At 42.0% G+C, this 20,554-nt stretch overlaps 1 protein-coding gene across 1 annotated transcript in view; it reads left to right on the plus strand.

Moving 5' to 3' along the window:
- Positions 1 to 17,031, plus strand: part of LOC104512920 (rho GTPase-activating protein 21-like) — a 51,117-nt gene extending 34,086 nt beyond the window's left edge. Inside the window, 18 exon segments of the mRNA XM_010156103.1 lie at positions 1,512 to 1,555; positions 1,558 to 1,672; positions 1,825 to 1,927; positions 2,017 to 2,053; positions 2,582 to 2,707; positions 3,752 to 4,036; positions 5,077 to 5,141; positions 5,224 to 5,372; positions 6,881 to 7,023; positions 7,119 to 7,274; positions 7,382 to 7,460; positions 7,929 to 8,002; positions 8,088 to 8,177; positions 10,111 to 10,236; positions 10,436 to 10,477; positions 10,802 to 10,907; positions 12,688 to 12,719; positions 14,468 to 17,031. Coding sequence (XP_010154405.1) covers positions 1,512 to 1,555; positions 1,558 to 1,672; positions 1,825 to 1,927; positions 2,017 to 2,053; positions 2,582 to 2,707; positions 3,752 to 4,036; positions 5,077 to 5,141; positions 5,224 to 5,372; positions 6,881 to 7,023; positions 7,119 to 7,274; positions 7,382 to 7,460; positions 7,929 to 8,002; positions 8,088 to 8,177; positions 10,111 to 10,236; positions 10,436 to 10,477; positions 10,802 to 10,907; positions 12,688 to 12,719; positions 14,468 to 16,201 — 3,506 coding nt within the window. The 3' untranslated portion in view covers positions 16,202 to 17,031.
- The last annotated feature ends 3,523 nt before the right edge of the window (positions 17,032 to 20,554 follow it).

Consider the following 20,554-nt stretch of genomic DNA (forward strand, 5'->3'; position numbering starts at 1 on the left):
ACTTAGTCAATGTCAGTGTGCTTCTCTCAGGGTTTGGTGCAGGGAAGCTGAGCAAATGGAAAAAGGCGATAGGAAGGTGAGCTGTTGTAGTTTTGAAATGGAAGTATAACTGACGTTCCCTCTGTCTCCTGGTTGCTGTAGAGAAGAGGTGTGTAAACTCTAATTTATTACTGTGGATGAAAGTAAAACTTCTTTTAATTGTAGTATCACAGGTTTGCTGTGAGTTCTTTTGCTTTCCATTTTAATTGATGTTTCTAGTTTATAGCAAGTCTTTCTGGGGAGGTATGCTTTTTAAAACATACACCTTCTGAAACTGTTGTGTTTACCTCTCCAGACAAAGCACAGGGCTGTTATTGCTAAACCCTTTATGTCCTTCAATCATTTCTTGCCTTGTTTTAAATTTACATGGCCATTTGATGGTACAAGTGCTGCCTTAATAGAACTGATAGTGACTGTTGGAAAAGCACAATGCAGCACACGCCGTTGTGTTCGCACAAAGCAAAGAATAAACCTCTGTCTGCGAATGTTCATTGATTTCAGTAGGCTTTTCAGTAGCTCTGCATATTACAATTCTTAGCACCTAGAATACATTCATATTCATTATGGCAGTACAGTTCAGCCCCTGCTCATGACTTGATTTCCCACCCCTCTATACCCTCTTCTACTAGAGCGTGGAGTAGAGTTATTTTTCTAGCCCTAGTAATGTGTTCTAGGAGATGTAACAGCTCTTCTCAGAATGACTGAAAATGCATCTTTTAGCTTCTTCCATCTTGTAAGAAATATGTTAAATGCTAGAAATACTTAAAGCTTTTTGGAATCTTTCATGATGACCCTTGTGGCTATTGAGACTGTAAGGTGCTGGGCATGTATGGCATGCAATCGCTTGTATGAACAATTAGTGGAAGAACTAATTGGTATGTACTAGTGCCATCTTTTAAAAACATTCGTATTTGCTTCTATATTTGGGTGGTGGGGAGGGAGGGGATTGGTTCTTTGGATGCTGGAGATCTGTTTAAAATACTTTTTTGTTTGCTTCTGTCTTGGCTTTATTATTTGAACAATTATTTAAACCAAATATCTTATGGTAGTCTGAATGCCTGTATTTTATTGTAGGAAATCGTACTGTTCTGTCTCTTGAGTTTAGACTTACTGATGGAATAAGTGTGTTTTCTCACTTATGCACATAAAAATAATCTACTTGAAAATAAGGGGAGTTTAGCAAATAATTTACAGCAAAATATAATCAGGTTTGATATTCTTTGCCCTTATCTAGAATTTACAATTAACATTCTTACAAAATGAAGCAGGCTGCTCTTTCTTAAAAACAAAGAAACAACAAAAAAAGTACATTTGGCAGTGTGAATTAACTGGACCCTTATCTTTTCTTGAAACAGTTCGTGTATAAGCTGCTTAATCTGATATCCCAGTAAGGAGACGTTCAGACAGCTATTTAGTTTCAGCGTATGCTTAATGCATTTAATGCGTTAATATATGACACATTACCTTTGTAGATGAACCGACTAGTCCTAGTATTGACCACGATATTGCACACATTAAAAAAAATCTGCTGTTATTTCTGCGTCTGCTTCTCAAGCGCCCGCTGTAACAACTGTTCCTCCCAGTCCCACATCTCCAATCACTTTAATTCGGCGACAGCTTTCACATGAACATGGTAAGTGTTCATTTCTTCTTTTTTTTTTTTTCCCCTCATGCAAATTTTTCCTGGAAGACAGGAGTAAAAATTGTAAATTCCTTTTCAATTTATTTCGAACAATAAACTGTGATTCTGGTTCTTACATGTTCAAAAATTTCTGTTGTTTGTAGAATCCATCCGGCCTAGTGTCCTGGATAGCCAGCCTGCTGTAAAAACTGAGAGATCAAAGTCCTATGATGAAGGACTGGATGACTACAGAGAAGAGGGAAAATCGTAAGTTCATGAAAAATACCAGTTAATTTGGAGATCTTTTTTTTAAAGTGTATAAAATCTCATTTTAACATTTGTTTTTCTTTCAACAGATCCATTAAGCATGTATCTAGTTTAAAGGGGATTAAGGTAGGTATATATGTACATCACAACTCCTATGAATTGCACATAATACTGTAAAAAGTAATATGAATTACACAACTTGGTTACACAAACTGATGTGTTAAACATGAAGTTTATTGGAATTGCTATTCATCACATTATTCTTAATCTTGATTGATTATGGTATTTAAATTGATTCTGATGTCTTTCTGCAGTTGGTACTGTATGCATCGCATTAGTAAACATGGTCTCTCTCTTTTTCTAGGCTCACCACATGGTCCTTGATTTTTCCTTTTCCTCAGACTCTGTTAACAAAGCAAATCTGTGGTGTGCTTTTGTAAAATCTTACTATTGAGAGTCTAAGACTACTGCAGTTTCTCAAAGTACTTTTGGGAAGTGTAAGGTCACTATTGTTGTGTGGAAATTACATGTTCCCAGGGGATATTCATAGGGACGCTTCGCTGAATGAGATGTCAGCTTTCAAAGAGGGAAACATCTCGAATGTAGGGATTATAGAAAAATCTATTTCGAAGTACACTGTGATGTTTTCTTTAGGTCCCAGACAGTCAGAAGTCTTCAGAAGACTCTGGTTCCCGAAAAGATTCTTCTTCAGAGGTGTTTGGTGATGCCTCCAAGGAAGGATGGCTCCATTTTCGTCAGCTTGTCACAGACAAGGGAAAGGTACCTGCCATGTTTGGGTTTTTAGCCTAGCACAAATATTAAGCTGGTAGAAAACTAAGATTAGAAACTAAAAGCCTTCCTGGTTTGCTTTTTGCATTACAGTTTTTGGGATATGAGGATCAATAAGACTGCCAGAATTTTAGACATGATAGAACATTGAATTGACTTTAGTGAATTCCTCAGCTGCTTTTACAGGCTGCTTTTCTGAAAGGTCTTCTGAACTCATAGGACAAGAGGAAGTGGGCTCACGTTATGCCAGGGGAGGTTTAGACTGGATATTAGGAAAAATTTTTTCACTGAAAGGGTTATCCTGAACTGGGACAGGCTGCCCAGTGAAATAGTTGAGTCACCATCCCTGCAACTGTTTAAAAGACTTGTAGATGTGGTGCTTAGGGACATGGTTTAGTGTTGGGATTGGCAGTGTGAAGTTTACGGTTGGACTTGGATGATCTTAAGGGTGTTTTCCAACTGAAATGGTTCTCTGATTCTATGATTCTGACTTTACATTTCAAAGAATGTGTGAACTCATTTGTAGTAACTTATTAAGTAGTAAGAATCAGCCCCTTGATAATTCTAGTTTGAAAAAAGCTGTAATTTTCATGAATGTTGTGGAGTTGAGTTCAGATAAACCTGCAAAAGTACAGACTAATGCAAGGAAAATTGGGAGTCTGGAATTAGTGGTGTGTAAAGATGAGTCTGATTTGAATGAAGTTTAAAAGTCATGGGCAGGGCCCACTAAATACTTTCTACTAAATTTGTATTAATGCCTCTGTGACATTCTAGTCACCTTCTGTTCCTTGCTACTGTTGCATGTGAACACACACTCACTGGGTGACCAGCGAGGGCAGGCTATTGAGCAATTCACTCCTGAGAGCGAGCAGTTGATGTATGTGTCTGTAGTCTTTCCACAGGTTGTTCCTAAGAATGGCATAGGTAGGTGGTTAGTCTTTCTTTTTAAAATTTCTGGAGGTAGGGGTTTTTTTTAATCCAGAATCATTCATTGTAACAAATAAGCAAACTAACATATCTGTTGATGTTTTTCAGCGAGTTGGTGGGAGCATTCGGCCGTGGAAGCAATTGTATGTTGTTCTTCGAGGTCGTTCCCTTTATTTATACAAGGATAAAAAGGAACAAGCAACCCCGTCTGAAGAAGAGCAACCTATAAGCATCAATGCTTGTTTGATAGACATCTCATACTGTGAAACCAAGAGGAAAAACGTATTTAGACTCACCACATCAGATTGCGAGTATCTGTTTCAAGCTGAGGACAGAGATAATATGTTAGCGTGGATTAAAGCAATACAAGACAACAGCAACTTAAACGATGAGGTAATCATGTAATACATAATGCAGAAGCCATAGTTCTTTTCATTAAAAATTGATTGTGTATTCTTGTAATTAATACTTCAACAAAAGAAATCATTTGCCATTAAACAGTAGACCAAATGTGTGCGGGGAACATACAAGAAAATGAGGTGAAAGGCAAGGTAACTGAGTAAATAAATAGTTAGAAAAAGACTGACATAATCAGAGAGTGGATTTTTGAAATAAATGAGCTAATGTTGTTGGGGATTCAACTAAAGATACACTTTGTATGAAACTTATCTCTCAAAAATCCCTAATCCTTTTTAAAAGATAATTGCAGTGTTCGAAGCCAGTGTGTTCTGTCTTCAGACTTGCATTGCAAAGTGGTGGGTGCAGTGGTACAGTGTGGTGAGTTTCTCAGTGGTTAAAAAGTGAAACTGAAGGATGCCTGTTCATTTGATTAAATGTTGATGCGTCTATTAATTAAATGTTAATGCTAATTACAAATGGCAAACATACGCTATTGTACATAACATCAGTATCTGACCCAATATTGTCCTTGGTGCATGTGCATTTCAGTGATGAGCAACAAAGGAATATTTTCATGTCTGTGATCATGCACATTTGCTCAGATTTGAAATAATTGTCCAAAGGAAAATGGATTAATAAACATTATTACACAGATGGATAAAAGCACATTTGAATACATGACTTTCAGCTGTATGTGAAGTAGTTATCAGTTATACAAGTACTGTGTGCACTAGGAGTGGATTTTTAAGAGTAGTAGGGTGTGTTGACTTGCATGTTGTCTGTTTAGACTTACTTTCAATTTAACAGGATTTAATCAGATTGTATTGCTTTGGAAAAAAAGTCTAAATAGCAGCATTTAATGTGTAATTTCTCACATTAGTTTTCCTCATGGTTTTTAAATGTTCTGTCATCATTGTTCCCAAGACTGCCTGTTCAATTTATTCTTTTACAGGAAGAGTTAATCATAGTCTTAAAATAAAAAATATTTGCTGTATTTTATAAGATTGTAAGGTATATCTCAATTTGTTTTGTAGGATACTGGTGTCACTAGCAGAGATCTAATTAGTCGAAGGATTAAAGAATACAATACAATGATGAGGTAGGTGAATTATATGCTGCCAGTAGTTTTTGTAGACTTCTTATCTAGCTTCTTTTTACTGAAGTAATGTATCTTGTTTCAGCTCTTCAAGCAGCAAAACAGAGCCATCTCCCAAAACACCTCGCCAGAGTCTAAGTATCAGACAGACTCTGCTTGGAACTAAAGCAGAACAGAGGACCCAGAGTCCGCATTCTCCTAAGGATGAGTCTGAAAGGAAGCTTCTCAATAAAGGTCTGTGTGTTTTGTGTATTTCTGTAGTTCCTTACCACCCCAGTGCGAGGCCATCGAGGTGCCTTTCTCAGGTTTTCTAACTCAACAGAGTCAGAGAGTGGCAGGGGTTAGAAGGGGCCTCTAGAGATCATCTAGTCCAACCCCGCTGCCAGAGCAGGATCACTCAGAGTAGATCACACAGAAACAAGTCCAGGCGGCTTTTGAAAGTCTCCAGAGAAGGAGACTCCACCACCTCCCTGGGCAGCCTGTTCCAGTGCTCTGTCACCCTCAGAGCCAAGTATTAACCATCTTTTTTCACGCTGCAGATATAATCACTTATTTTTTGTAACTGCTTTATTTAGGTGTTATGTCAGGTATATTTCAGGTCTTCTCAGATCCCTGAAGATTTTACTCCAGTCCACTCTTGAGGGTTTTGTTTTTGGTTTTTTCCTTCAGTTCCATGTAATGTTAACTATAGTAAAATACTGGTGTTAACGCTTCTCATGACCAAAATTTTGCCAAGCTTTGGAAATAATTTTGTGTGCAGTTCATACTTTTGTCTCCAGCTGACTTGGAAATAACAAGGTAAATCCGTATTTTAAGAAACCAGTTTTTTCCACTGAAGTGTTTTATGAAGTAAAGAACCTCTATGGACCCTTTATGAAGTAAACAACCTTTACCAAACTAAAGGTTGTTGCCTATAAATTCAGGCAACTGGCTGAGCAATCACTTTTGATCAACCGCTTTTGAACAATTCACTCTTGAGCTTAAGGTGTGAATGAATTCTGGTCTATGTTACCAGATGACCCTTTGCTCCTGCTAACCTGCAGATGATGTAACCGAATTGCAGATGTTAAGTAAATGTCAAATCTGCTGAAAGATTATTTCCAGAAATACTTGAACAAGAAGGAAGTGCTGTTGTATTAGGTGATTTGCAGCACAGGATAAATGGAAATTGTAATTTGCTACATGGATTGTATAGGAGAGGTGAACAGGTCAGCTGAGCTTCCAATCTGATTTTTGCATCAATAGTATACTTAAGTGTGCGAGTCCTGTTTAGAATGATTCAGGAGTGACTAAAATCTGGTAATTTTTGAAAGTGAGTAAATCTGCACAAGTGTGAACATGGTGGTATAGTTTCGTAGGCATTTTGTGCAGCACTGTGATTCAGTGGAGACTTCATCTTTACTAAAAGTAGACTTAAAATTTTTTTTGATGTAGCTTATGCACCTTTAGTCTTAGAATGATGAAATTGCACAGTACCATCCGTCTACTTGGTTTTGCAAATCTGGAGTGTCAGTTTGTTGAAATGTATCTTGTTAATCACAGAAGAGTAAAAGGAGGTAGTTGAAGGCAGACTAATGTTCAGTGAGCTGTGGGAAGCTGGGCCGGTGAAAGAGGTAAAAATGCAGCAGTTGTCACTTGGTCTCTGCAAATCTGTTGCCCGTATTAACAGTGGTTTTTTGTGACTTAAATGCTTTTATTTTTCTTCTTTATTTCCGTGTTCGCATTATGCTAACAACAACAAGATGAGACAAGTCCACCAAAAGACAAGGGAACGTGGAGAAAAGGCATTCCAAGCATTATGAGGAAGACGTTTGAAAAGAAGCCATCTGCTGTAGGAACATTTGGTGTTAGACTAGATGACTGCCCCCCAGCTCATACCAACAAAGTATGGAAGGACAATTTTTCTTTCCATTGTGATTTTTAAAATATTTTTTGTATGAATTGCTTTAAAGTGTATGTGTAACTTTCCTTGTTCTTCAGTATATTCCACTGATTGTTGATATATGCTGCAAACTGGTTGAAGAAAGGGGTCTTGAGTACACAGGTATTTACAGAGTTCCTGGAAATAATGCTGCCATCTCAAGTATGCAAGAAGAGCTCAACAAAGGAATGACTGATATTGATGTTCATGATGATGTAAGTCTTCGATCACACTATTTCCAGGTTGACCTCCCGAAAAATTCTGGTTGTGTTGTGATTATAGAAATATAAAGCATGTCTGTCCTTTTCTTCTAAATGTGTAGAAATGGCGAGACTTGAACGTGATAAGCAGTTTGCTGAAATCCTTCTTCAGAAAACTTCCAGAACCCCTTTTTACCAATGGTAAGTTGTTTGTTATGATTTTTGTCTTTAGGAGTTGCTGTTGAATGGTTGTCGTACAACTTTCAGATGATTTGAGAAGAAAACACATCTTTCTGACTCTGTACTAAGTGTCCTCTCTCTCACTTAAAGAGCAGGGAGTCATGGTCATCATGCAGCTTAAGAATGAGAGCTGTAAATAGAATTTCTCTGGTGGTGAAGGAATTGTGAAATAGAAAAAAAAACCCAACACAGAGTAAAATTTGCAATTTGACTGTTACGTATACTATGAAAGCTGGGGGTTTTTCCCCATTTCCATCTTAGTATGTTATATACGTTATAATGGGCTAATTTATGACTTCCAAAGGTCATTTATATATGTTACCTGTATTCACAGGGCATGGGGCTGGGGATGTATGTACACAGTGCACATACATCACATACATATATATGTCAAAGCTCATATGATTGATTTCTGCCTTTTTTTAACAGACAAATATGCAGATTTTATAGATGCAAATAGAAAAGAAGATCCTGTTGAACGTCTAAAAACACTGAAGAGACTGGTAAGCTGAAATCAGGTGTGTTGTAGGTGCACTACAAAATTCGCAGTAAATGTTTAATGTTCTGAATAGTGATTATTTGTTTCAGATTCATGATTTACCTGAACATCATTATGAGACTCTCAAGTTTCTTTCTGCACACCTGAAGACAGTAGCAGAGAACTCAGAAAAAAACAAGGTATCGGAAACAAAATTATCATGTATTTTGGTTTATTTCATTCATTAAATAGGTTTGGTGCAGGATTATTTCTGTTCAGGTGATAATTTATTATTGTAGCTAAAATTAAGACCTTTGTGTTGAAGATTTTTGGATTAGAGTAAGGACTCCTGCCAAATAAGCACCTCTTTGGTGTGAATTAATTTTATTCAAACTGGTATTAATTCTTGTGGGAATAACCGCTCACATCTTACGTTTATCCCAAGTATGTACATTTATAATCCCATCTTGACATGGGTAGGTGTGTGCCTGGGCAGGGCAGAGGTCTGTGACCGCAGTGGACCTGTTGACAGGCTGTTGCACCAGCTTTGTGTGAAGCCTGGCTTCCTGGACACTAAAGGAATGTTTAAGACTGGGATTTGCTGTAATTACTTTAATGTTTGATGACCCTGTAGATGCTGATTTTAAGAAAGAAAATTCATGATGTAATTCGTGGTAGTTCCCTGCTATAGGGTCGTCTTAGTCCACTGCTAAGAATAGCTTTTTGTCATTCCTGTGCGGTGGGGAAGAGTTAGTGTTAAGTGCTTCTGTGCATGCTATAATCCTACAGTAAATGCAAGTAATAGTGTCACCTTTTTTTACCCCTCAGGGAGGGGTAGCTGAATGCAAAGCTGTGCACAGTATGGGTGTGCTTACGGATGCTTACCTCAGGGCAGGTAACACGGTGGCTTGTTACTTGGCTACCAACGTGCGGGGTGCAGGAAAAAATTGATGTGATTGATTAATTATATAGAGGAACCTGTGGCCAATCTTAAAGAATTTAAAAGATCAGAGAATGACTCAGTTCAAATGACTGTGGTAGATTCCAACATCAGTTCTGCAAATAACACCTTGTAGTTAAATACGAAACAAACTTGTGTGTGTAGAAAAAAATACTTAACAGATCATAACCTTTAATAGAATTAGAGCTGGCACTGTAAGGAAATTATAGTAAATGTCATTTTTAGGGGCAATGCCTAAACCAAACCTTTATCATTTTATGGTTTTGGTGTACTATATAAATGTTGTTTCAGTAATGTTAATATTACGGCGTATATAAGGATAGATGATTGGGGTGATATTATAATTGTACAGCTTGTCAATGGCCACGGTTCAAGTCAAAGTGAGCATTAGGGGCTTAGGTCATTACTTCTGGTAAGCACAAGGACCTTGCCTCCTATATGTTATTGGTTTATTCTTAAACTCTAAGTCAGAGAAGCAGGCAGAAAGAGAAGGTAAGTATTCTGCTGCTGCTTTCTTGGAATTATTTTGCAGAGATGTAACGTTAAAAATAAATCAGGTGGATGATTAATAACATCACATGATCAGATAATTCTGAGAGCACCTCAGGAATAGATGTGTTGGGTCTGTGATGTTGGTTACTGCCGCCTCCTCCAGAGTAGATGCAAATTGAATAAGCTCTTTGTCAGTAGACATAATAAAGTATTTGATTACCAACCTACTTTTTTCATGTATCATGTAAAAATTTTCAGGAAAAAAAAATAACAGGGAACTACCAATGCCTTTTTATAAAAAACCACTAAATCTTAAAACACCAGAGTTTCTGAACAAAGCAAATAGTCTTTATAGGAAGAAAAAAAGATCCCTGTGTAAGTGCAAAGGGTATATTGGAGTTCCTGACTTCTCTGTGCTTATGGGAGCTATTTGCTTGCAGTGGCTTAAGGCAGGTTAAATACTGAATTGCAGAAATGTTGGATGCGTTATTGCAGCTGTGTGTAGGAGAGTTTTAGTGTAGTGTAACATCCTACCTGGGTCAGTAGTGTGTTCTTAAAAACCTTTTCTTTGTTCTTATTTAAAATGGTTCTCAGATAATAGTAGTGTATATTAATGTACTTGGCCTGTATTATTGTATTTCCTCATTATAAATGTATGATGTGGAAATCTTTCATTTTAGATGGAACCAAGAAACCTGGCAATAGTATTTGGTCCAACGCTCGTGAGGACATCTGATGATAACATGACACACATGGTTACGCACATGCCAGATCAATATAAAATTGTAGAAACACTCATCCAAAAAGTAAGTGGATGCATTTCATTATTTAAAAAGTAAGATCATACACAGATCAGCCAGCTTTACTCTTATTGGGCCAGTTTGGGTCTGGTATTTATCCTCTGAATTCCAGGATATCATTTTTAGTAATTTCCATGTTTTATTGTTCCACATCTGGGTTTTGTGTTTCCTGTGGGGTGTTCACCTTTTTTATTTTAAATTGTAGCATGACTGGTTTTTCACAGAAGATGATGCTGAAGAACCTCTTGTAAGTATTGTCATAAATATCTGTGTCATTAATTATCTTAGTTTAGAATCTGCTTCTGCTGCCTCTAGAATGCCTGTGTATTTCTTATTACGTCGCTGTACGGTTTGCTCTTCAGAAACACCTTTTTAGCTCTCCAGTCCTTGTAGTAATGAATTAAAAAAAAAAAAAGCCATGCATTTGTTTTAAAAGCATAAAGCAAAATGGGAAAATAAGAACACATGAGGAAAGCCTGTCCTTGGGTGAATAATGCCGTTTTCTAAATGCTTTTGAGTCATAATGAATTATTTGTGAAACGATGATGAGATCTTTGTTTATTAACTGTAGACAGCAGTTCAGGAGGAAAACACTGTAGAATCTCAGCCAGTGCCAAACATAGATCATTTACTCACCAACATTGGAAGAACGGGAGTATCTCCTGGAGACGTATCAGGTAACTCTTGCCTGGACAGTGTTAGTCCATAGGCTAGAAAAACCTACTCTCTTAACTCACTCTAATTCTCTCTTCCTATTTTCTTTTACTAATAAACTGTTTTTCTCTTTTCCAAAAGATCATTAACACTTCTTAAAGACTTGAATTGTTGATAATCATGCATGATATAATTTGGAAAACTTTACTGTCTAACAGGAATATAATAATTAAAAGAGGAGGCTTGCACGTACTATTTTATTTATTCACAGTAACCCATGCAATCATCATTGCGAGGTGAAGCAGATATGCTGCTGTAAAGTGGTTTGTTGTGATGGCAGACAGACTATCTTCAGTGGTGTTCTAATATTGCTCCTTCCCAACGTTAGGAATGCAAAAAAAATTGAGTTATGTCTTCTTGTCAAGTGATGGACACTTTAAGTATGTTGCAGTATGTCTATACTAAAGCTGATTTCCTTCTGTTTATAAATGCCATCCTCTTTTGTGGCTAAGGACAAGCATTGCAGGCTCTTTTTTGGTGACTTTTTTCCCCCCCTCCCTTCACTATATTACTGCACTAACCCAGCATGTTGTATCCCACAAATGTTACTCCTTCATCTCTAGCTTTTGTTTCAGTTTTCAAAGGGTTGTTCAGCACTACTGAAACAGTCACTTTATACTGATGTTGTAACAGGCGAAGTGGGAGGAGTCTATCACACGGTGATGTCATTAGTGGATTCTGTGATGTCACTGATGGACAGCTGGAACTGTAGGAAGAAGGAGGACTGTTGCCCACACTGTAGCTGCCTTGTCTGCAGAAACCCCCGTTTCTTGTAAATGGAAAAAAAAAAAAAAAGTTGATCTGTCCTGTAATTTTTCTTTCAAGAGTATTTTAAACAGATCAATGCTACTTTTTAAAAGTTTTTCTGCTGTTTCTTGTTATCTCTGAAGCAGACCCTGAGGAGAAATAGCATGGTATGGTCTACCAGTCTTTCTAGTCATAAAGCATTAGCCATGTGTCAAAAAGGGGTGTGGCAGGGGGCTCAGCTCTTTTTCCTAGGGAGAAAGTCCATAAAGCTGGAACACATCCAAGCTCGTATTTTTAGCCATTGTGCTAGCCCCTTCCTACCCCCTTTGTAATTGTATAATCTTGGGTTTTGCGAGACAGTAAAGCTATGGTGTCCATTTTTCATTTCATAATAGCGCTTGTTGTAAAAAAAACACCAAACTGGTAGCTGCTGGAATCTAGCCGATTTAAAAATAAAATTTTACCTATACATAGTTAGAGGTGGAGAGAGATGTATAATTGGGGTTTTACACACAAAATACGACTTAATTCCTTTAAAACTTCACAAAAAGAATACGACTACGTGAACCATGATTTGTACCTAGGGCAGCCAAGAGTACTAAGGCATTCAATTTTGCTTTGTGTATCCTGAATCTCAGGAGAGTACGCAGTACGATCCTGAAAAGGTGTCTCAGCTGCGGTTTTGCAGGGGCTGTATACTTAAAACAATGAATAAACATTAGTATTTCTGTTTTTTATTTAGAAGAACAGGGCTCCTTTGCCATTCCTATCATTGAGCTGGTTCTGCCTACAATTCACAGCATCCTTTCATGGCGGTGGCTTTCTGTGGTGCAGCTTGCATCTTTGTGAGCTCTGACTATTCACTCTGTTCTGGTTTTTTATTTGCTTCACGTTTTGTTCTGTGCTTGTCTTTTTCCATAAGTCCAGCATTGTCTGTAGCAACAACGAAAAAATGGCACAGAACTGAGCAGAATTGTTTTTTCAATTTTTCCACAGATTCAGCTACTAGTGACTCAGCAAAATCTAAGGTAAATCATTTTGTGAAATGATGTACTTGCAATCTTCTGAAAACGTTAGATATTTGCTTGCTTTATTGAAACACTTTTATATGCAGATGTACTCTAGAGCTCGTGTAGAATATTTTGAGTAAGTAGTACTGTTTTCTCATCAAATAATTTTAAAGAAGTGCTACATTGGCAGAGTATCACGTGTTTGCAGCTAGCTGCATCTGCCAAAGCTGTCAGCTGCACACGCAACCAGCTTTGTTCCAAACTCTTTGAACTGCGAGTGCTCACCTCTTTTTGCATCTCATTTAGTCGAGGTAAATGTATATAGTATGTTCCTCGTGGTTGTTGGCATCCTACTTACTCCCAGACAGTATTTGTGTTTCCCTGTTTCACTGAGAAAATTGTCCGTAGAACATAGCCTTTCCTGGCTCAGAAGGTAATAGCTTCTCCTTTTACAGGAAGCCAAAGGTTGTGTTCAAAGGTTGCTACGCAGAGTGTCCCTCAGGAGTATTGCTGTGCCTGGCAGCCTAGTAGATGGAGGGGGAATACGACCAGGACACAGGCAATAGTTCCGTCCTCAATCTAATGCCGGAGTTCTCATCTGACCCATGGGCAGATCTTTTGGTCCCTCAGGCTGTTGTTTGGTAGCTGCTAACATGGGCTGCCTGTAGCAGAGGGTGACACAGCAGCATGCAGCTGACCGCCGTCAGCTCTGGGCCTGCGAAATGGCTTTATGCTGGTGTGTGTTCTGTGTGCCACTGATGCCCTCTGAGCTGAGGGCGGGACTTAATGCATCCTCCTGGTTCACTGTTGAATGCCAGCCCAGCTGCTTTGAGAGGATGCTTGGTGGCTCAGCCACTCCCTCAAAAAATGCCCAGCTTCCCAGACGCTGTCACACTGCCTGTGCCTGGGTGCTGCGCCGTTTGCAGGTTGCCTCTCACTGACAGCAAGGCATGTTCCAAGTGGAGCTCCAGCTGGCTGAGTTGCTTGATACCCTTCTTGGTGAGAAGGACATGCACTTCTCCCCAGCACATGGAAAAAAATGCAGAGAGCTCCCCCATCCTCTGTGGGGACAGTGGCTAATGCAAGAGTGCCAGCTGAGTAGTGAGAAGAATTGCTGTGGTCACTTGGCAGATGGTAGGCCCCAGCACCTAGTGGTCCATTGCCAGTCAGTTTTGGACTGGCACTTTTCTGCTGTCACAGCGATTCAGAGGTGTCGCTTCCAGTCCAGAGGTTCTCTGTCCACGCTGCCTGTAGGCACTCCTTGTGCAGGTGGCCAAGCTGTCACCGTGGGCACTCCTTGTGCAGGCTTCTCAGGTGCTTCTTTCCCTGGGGGGCAGGCTATCAGCAAGACTTCATGTGTCTTCTGCTTACCCTGTCCTAATCTCTGAGGTCTGCACCAAGAATATGGGATGTTCTCTGTCATGCAGCAGGAGGTTCTGGATAACCAGGAATGGTTTTGTTACTCTTGGTTGAGTAGAAGTTTCTCCCAGCTTTTCCCAGCTCATGTTCACATAAACAAACTAGTGCACCTTTGAGGCTGTCATGGCCAGTATAGCCACTGTATTACTGTATGGCTGTTTGCTCTTGGCTTGTGAAGCCACAGTGGCAGTTCTCACCATTGCCATCACCTCTTTAATTTATGAGGAGCTAGTGAAAGCGCTGAAGCTTGGGATACGTTTTTAGTAAAATTTCATGTGAAAGAATGTGCCTCTGTGGTTTCTAATCATGCCCTCTCCCTTTGTGGTTTTTTTTTTTTTTTTACACAGGGTTCCTGGGGTTCTGGAAAAGATCAGTATAGCAAGGAACTGCTTGTGTCCTCCATTTTTGCAGCAGCTAGTCGCAAGCGGAAAAAAACAAAAGAGAAACCACAGCCAAGCAGCTCAGAGGATGAGTTGGATAATGTGTTTTTCAAGAAGGAGCTTGCGGAACAGTCTCGTGGTGACACAACAAAAGAGGACATAGGTAAAGGGGAATATGAGAGAGAGAGAGACGTAGGGAGAAAACAGAAGATGTTTGTCCTGAAGGAAAAAGAGAACAGCAGTAAAAAAGATGTGAATGTTGTAAAGGACGAAAAGAAGACATTAAAGAAAGAAAGTATCCTGTCAGAGGAGCCTTCACTGCCTTACCATGATAAATGCACAAAAGCACCGAATCTCAGCTGTCTGCAGTCAACGCAGAAGCATAGCCCAAAACCACCTGCTTCACAATCTTCTTCCCAGGTTGAGGAGACAGTGTCTGACTCCGGCACTATGCTCAGCACTTCCTCCCAGGCTTCCCAGCACAAATACTCATGCAAAAAAGTAGCCAGCCCTGAAGTGAAACACAGTGAGTTTTTAGCAGCTGATGTCAGTTCCATCACCTCAGATTATTCAACTACGTCATCTACTATATATCTGGCTGGTTTGGATACCAGTATGCTGAGCCCTGAGGTGCAGTCGGTGACAGAAAGCAAGGGAGAAGATGCTGACGATGAAAGAAGTGAATTGATCAGCGAAGGGCGCCCTATGGAGACGGACAGTGAAAGTGACTTCCCTGTCTTTGCCACCAGTGCTGCTGCCGAAAGGCTGTCCAAGGGGAAGGTTTCAGAGGTGGTAAAGACCAGTCGGAGGAACTCTGAAGAAAGCGAAGTAAGTTGTACCGAGGGAAGTTCAACGCCAAAGTTAGAGAGTCGCAGACTTTTTAGCTCACACAAACTTATCGAATGTGATACACTGTCGAGGAGAAAGTCTGCCCGGCACAAAACGGACAGCGAGGGTTCAGGGGATGCGAAGGGTGAGAAGGACTCGCCTACTGTGACCAAAATGTTTGACATAATGAAAAAAGGAAGGTCGACTAGCAGTTTAGCTACATCAGCCAGAAGTGAGGCTGACAAACAAGAACCTACCTGGAGACTTAAAATTACAGACAGGTTAAAGCTGCGACTCAGGTCATCTGCAGATGACATGTTTGGAGTTGGGAATCAAAAAGCTAACTCTGCAGAGACTGCAAAGAGAAAAAATATCAGGCGAAGGCACACGCTTGGAGGGCAGAGGGATTTCGCTGAAATAAGTGTCCTGCATGCTTGGAAAGCTCAAGAGCCAGGTCAGAGTAGAGAGAGAGAATGTGAGCTTTCAGCTGTGAATCGGTTGAAGCCAAAGTGTCCAGCGCAGGACCTCTCGATCTCGGACTGGCTCGCACGGGAACGTTTACGCACTAGCACAACTGACCTTAATACGGGTGAAACTGGAAAGCCCAGACTTGAGAACACTAGCTCAGCAGGTGTATCAACGGTCGACCTGCCTTCATCTGCGGAGATGCAGGCAGATGAAGGCAGTTCCTCCAGCAGCTTGACTTTAATTAACAGAACACCGCCTTCGGGACCATTTCAGCCGCCAGACCAGGTAAATGGTGAAAATTACCAGAATATGAACAAGAATAACTTCAGCCCAGCAGTTGATGCCCATCCTCATAAACTGTCTGGGACGCAGGTGGTGAGATCTCGATTCTACCAGTATCTTTGAAACGGGGAGAGATGTCCACTACAGCAATTCATTAACTTACTGTTACACTTCCCAGTAACTGTCTCTGTGTGTGTACATATATATATATTTTTCCTGTACTGTTGTCGTTATGCAGCCTTCATTTGGGCTGGTTTCATCAATATGCTCTGTGGAACGTCTTCACAGTGCATTACCACAGCCAGAAGAACACTAAAGTTGAAGTATATATATATATATATATTTTAAGAAAAAGTATATTTGATGGCTGCATACAAATGTTGAACAAAGCATCTGATGCAACATGCTGTGTAGTGTAAACATGGTTGTCTGACTGAGAGTTGGCCTGGCATTAGTATGCAGAAAAATTGTTCTTTTGGTTTAGTCACTAACAAGTGCCTCATCATAAATTCATTTGGTTTGTTAGGGTGCCATATTGTTAAATTAGAGAAACTTATTGCAAACAAATGAATGCGTTTTACTGTTAACGAGTTTCATTACATTTTACAAATGTTAACACAGGTGGCTACAGAGCTTCCATTCCTTAGGCATTCCAGTAAATATTGGAGTTTTATATTTCCAATTTTAATACAGATTTTGAGTTTTATGTGACTTGAATTTTTAATCTTCCTGTAAAATAAGTAACTTAAATGTACATATTACATGTGTATCTTTTCTTCAGATACCAGATTTGATATAAATGTTGTAACATAGGCGTGTAGATAGTGGATACTGGATGGAACTGGTTTCTTTTATTGAGAATATAATTCTGCATGAAGACCTAATGAATCCAAACCTGTATCATGCCTGTGTGCATACCCACTTAAACACTGGAAATAAAATTGTTTTGGCGACGCTTTGCGTGATGCAAACTCCTTCTGAGGAACCTCAGGTTCAGGTGTTGCAGTCGGCAGCTGCCCTCGGGGTCGCACCACCTGCCGTTGCTCTGGGATGAATCCTTCGGCCCTGTTTGTGGGATGAAGCCGTGGAGGCTGGTGTACCAGAAGGGGGTCAGGTGGTTAGATATTCCCGTCTTGACATATAACCTGATCCTTGAGGTTTGTAGCAAGTTGCCGACGTTTAACGTGCTGGGTTTGTAGCGCTGAAGAAAGCCTGCCTGTAATTGCCCCTGGCTCGTGAGGAGTGAACCCCAGTGTCTGCCAGTCAAAGCATTTCTGTACTGCGGGTCCTGGGCTGCTCAGAGTTCTGGCTGTGAAGACCAGTCTGCACACTGAAACCCTTCCTGTTGTGCCAGAAAGTTATAGTTTTCTCTATTTTCTTGCCTTCCTGCTTGAAAGCAAAGTGTCATCACTTGGGGTGTTCCCAGGTCTTACCCCTGTCACGGGCTTGGCAGAGGGTTCAGTCTCTGTCAGTGAGCAGTGCACGTCGTGAGCAGAGGAAGACCGGCTCGTGCGCACGTGTCGGGTAACTGAGAAGAGAAGGAACCGTAGTCCCTGGGATGTGTAGGCTGGCGTGGCTGCGAGCAGGCAGCCTTTCTTTCCAGAGTGACTGTACCAGCCCGTGTTTGCTCTCCTGCGGTCTTGATCCTTGTGAGAAACCGTCATAAAATTGGCTGTGGAGAAAAGCACCGGATGTGGCGCTCGAAGACCTGCGAAAGGTCTCGCCATGTAATTGTGTGCGTCTAGGGGCAGTTCACATAAACGTGTACCGTGTTCTTGTGGCCTCGTCCCAGACTGAAACGTCCTTTCCCCCAGAGCAAGCAGGAAGCTTTACAGCATTCGCGTGCAGTGCAGGGACGAAGGGGTCTGTTGTGGAACAGCGTTCATTGATGATGATTTTTGGTTTGGTCCCAGTAGCAAAGTGTGTCTGAACGAGAGACTCCAAAATACGGTGGTGCGTTGCCTCTGTAATGCTGTCCACGGGCAAACGCCCATCATCTCTTACGGGGGACGTGTTTTGTCCTGTCATTGACCCATCATTTGTCCCCTCAGAAGCTTGTGAGTGTGTGGTGAGCACCCGAAGCAAGTTGCAGGGGGTTTTCTCGCTACAGCGTGTGCTTATGGAGTATGTGTGTCTGTGAGGGTTCCTCGGGGTCTGCGTCTCGCCGACGTGACACCCGTTTTGAGGGACAGTTTTTCATTGCTGTGTTTATACGTAACCAGTGGCTTTAACTCCCAAGTCTAGCTGTGTGGCTGCCAACTCCAGTGCCTGGGAACACGGCACTTCTGCTGCATTGACTGGAACAGACCGCAAGGCCCTTTGAAAAATGAGGAATATTTTTAAAACAACCCCCACAAAACAGGAATTTTATTGGCTGGCAAAGCACATATGTAAGGACTTGGCAGCCTCTGTGATATCTGCTGGCTGCACAGAGGCTGCGGGAGCAGGTGCGGAAGGAGCTTGCACCGAAGTCGAGGATATCAGTGGGGGTGTAAGAAAAGCGCTACAGCCGTTCGGACCGCTGCTGCTGCCGTGCCCTTTCCCTGGAAATCGGGTCTTGAGGAGGTAACCGGGCGGGCAGGGCGAGAGGGAGGGAAGATGTATGGAAGTGCTTGGCTGGAAGGGGAGATGCTGAGAGCAGTCTGTCAGGGAGAGGCGATGGCTGAGCTCCACCTGAAGACAGTAGCCTGGGGCAGCGTATCTGAGGCTGGGGAAACACAGAGGCTTTTTCTGCCCTTGGAAGACTGCCAGGATTTGGGGCCACCTTAAATTCCAGCCAGCGTGGCCAGGGAGATGACAAATGTTTTTTGGGAGCCATTGCTGTGCCCTGTTCTTAACAGCAGCTGCTCTTCAGCCCCTCGCCTGTGCTGTTCCTTCCTTCTGTTTTGGTTTTGGTTGTTTCCCCTCCTGCTCTGGAAGAGAGAAGGGTGACAGTTTGATACAGGAAGGGAAATGCCTGTGATAACCTGCCCTGTTAGTGCCAGCATTTCATCTGGAAGCTGGATTCAGGGGGGTGGGCTGTGTCGCAGAGCCCATGGGGAGTTGGGACCTCTAGGGATGGCCCAGGCCTGCCCGACAGCTGCAGCAGGTTGCTCAGGGCTGGGGCTGATTGTGTTTTGAGCATCTCCAGGGATGGAGACTCCACAACCTCCCTGGGCAACCTGTGACGGTGTTTGATCAAAGGGGTTTGGTTTTGGTGGTGTTTTTTTTTTTAATGGGTTTTTTAATCTGTTTAAGCTGCATTTCTCATATGTTTTTTGTTTTTATACTTGTTACCATGAGGATTCAAGCTGGCTTGGTTTGAGGCTGAGGACTGCTTGGAGCTGTAGGTGACAAAGGATGTGGTGCTGATAGCAGTAGTGTTTGGGTTTTAAAATGGTTCCACACAGCGGTTCCCATTTTGCTGGGATCAGGGCCTTGGTTTGAAATCCTTCTTCTGGGCTCTGGCAGCAGTCATACAGCACCTTCCAGCACTTAAAGCCTCTCGGAAGGGCTTGTTACGGTCCCTGTTAGTGTCGCTCACAGCACTGATACTGTGGAATTAGGACACGGACACAGTCCAGACGGTTTCACGCTGCTGCAGTGCTGAACCCTTTGCTGAGGAGAACCTCCCTCTGCCTCGTCCCAGCAGGAGGGAAGCATGGCCTCACCTGCTATGAAAAGTTGTGTTCTCATTTTTAAAGCCAGGTCGTTACAGTGTCCCCATTTAGACAGTAATCGAGCAACTAATTGTGCCGGCCTGTGGAAAGAAGGGTGTAGCCTGATGTGTGGCTGGGAGGGCGAATGGCTCCCAGCAGACCTGCCGTTGCTGGAGCAGTGTGAGTGCCTCTGGCCAGCTGTGCAACCCGTAAAAATCTGCCTTAATCGCCTGTTCCCAACCCTGTGAGTATTTAAGCGTGTGGGGAGAGCCCCCTCTTAGGGGGATCGGGTGGATTTTGGCCCTGTACGTTTGGAGGCAGCAATGTCCCTCCTCTTTCCTGCACTATGCATCCTCTTCTGCTCTGCCGCCTGCCTGTTGCAGGGGCTGGGGGCTGCGGGGTTGGGTTCTGCTGCAGCCCCCACAGGTACCGTCAGCTGGCACGTGGGGATGGCGCGTCCTGGCCTAGCTCAGGCTGCGCTGGGCAGCAGGAAGGTCCTGCTCGCCTTCCAACTGCTCTCCCCTCAAAAGCCAGCGGTGAGCAGCTTCAGTTCCGACGCTGGAGCAGCGGGTCACCGCGTCTGAACCCCCGGGATCGAAGCGAAAGACGCGATGGCTGCTCGCAGAAGAGACTCGTGCTGCAAATGCAGCAGTAGCAGGGCTTGTTCCCTTGGATGCTGCTTTTTTCTGAAGACCCTCTGTCATCTTTGAACTGCCCGAGAGCTGGATCTGGAATCATGAGTGCTGGAGCGCCCTGGCGACAGCGAGGCTGGGCAGCTGTTCTGCCCGTTCCCATCTGGGGAATGTAGGCTCTCGCCGGCTGGGGGCTGGTCCACTGG

The sequence above is a fragment of the Eurypyga helias genome, unplaced genomic scaffold (genome assembly GCF_000690775.1).
Source record: "Eurypyga helias isolate BGI_N326 unplaced genomic scaffold, ASM69077v1 scaffold6077, whole genome shotgun sequence".
Lineage (NCBI taxonomy): Eukaryota > Metazoa > Chordata > Aves > Eurypygiformes > Eurypygidae > Eurypyga > Eurypyga helias.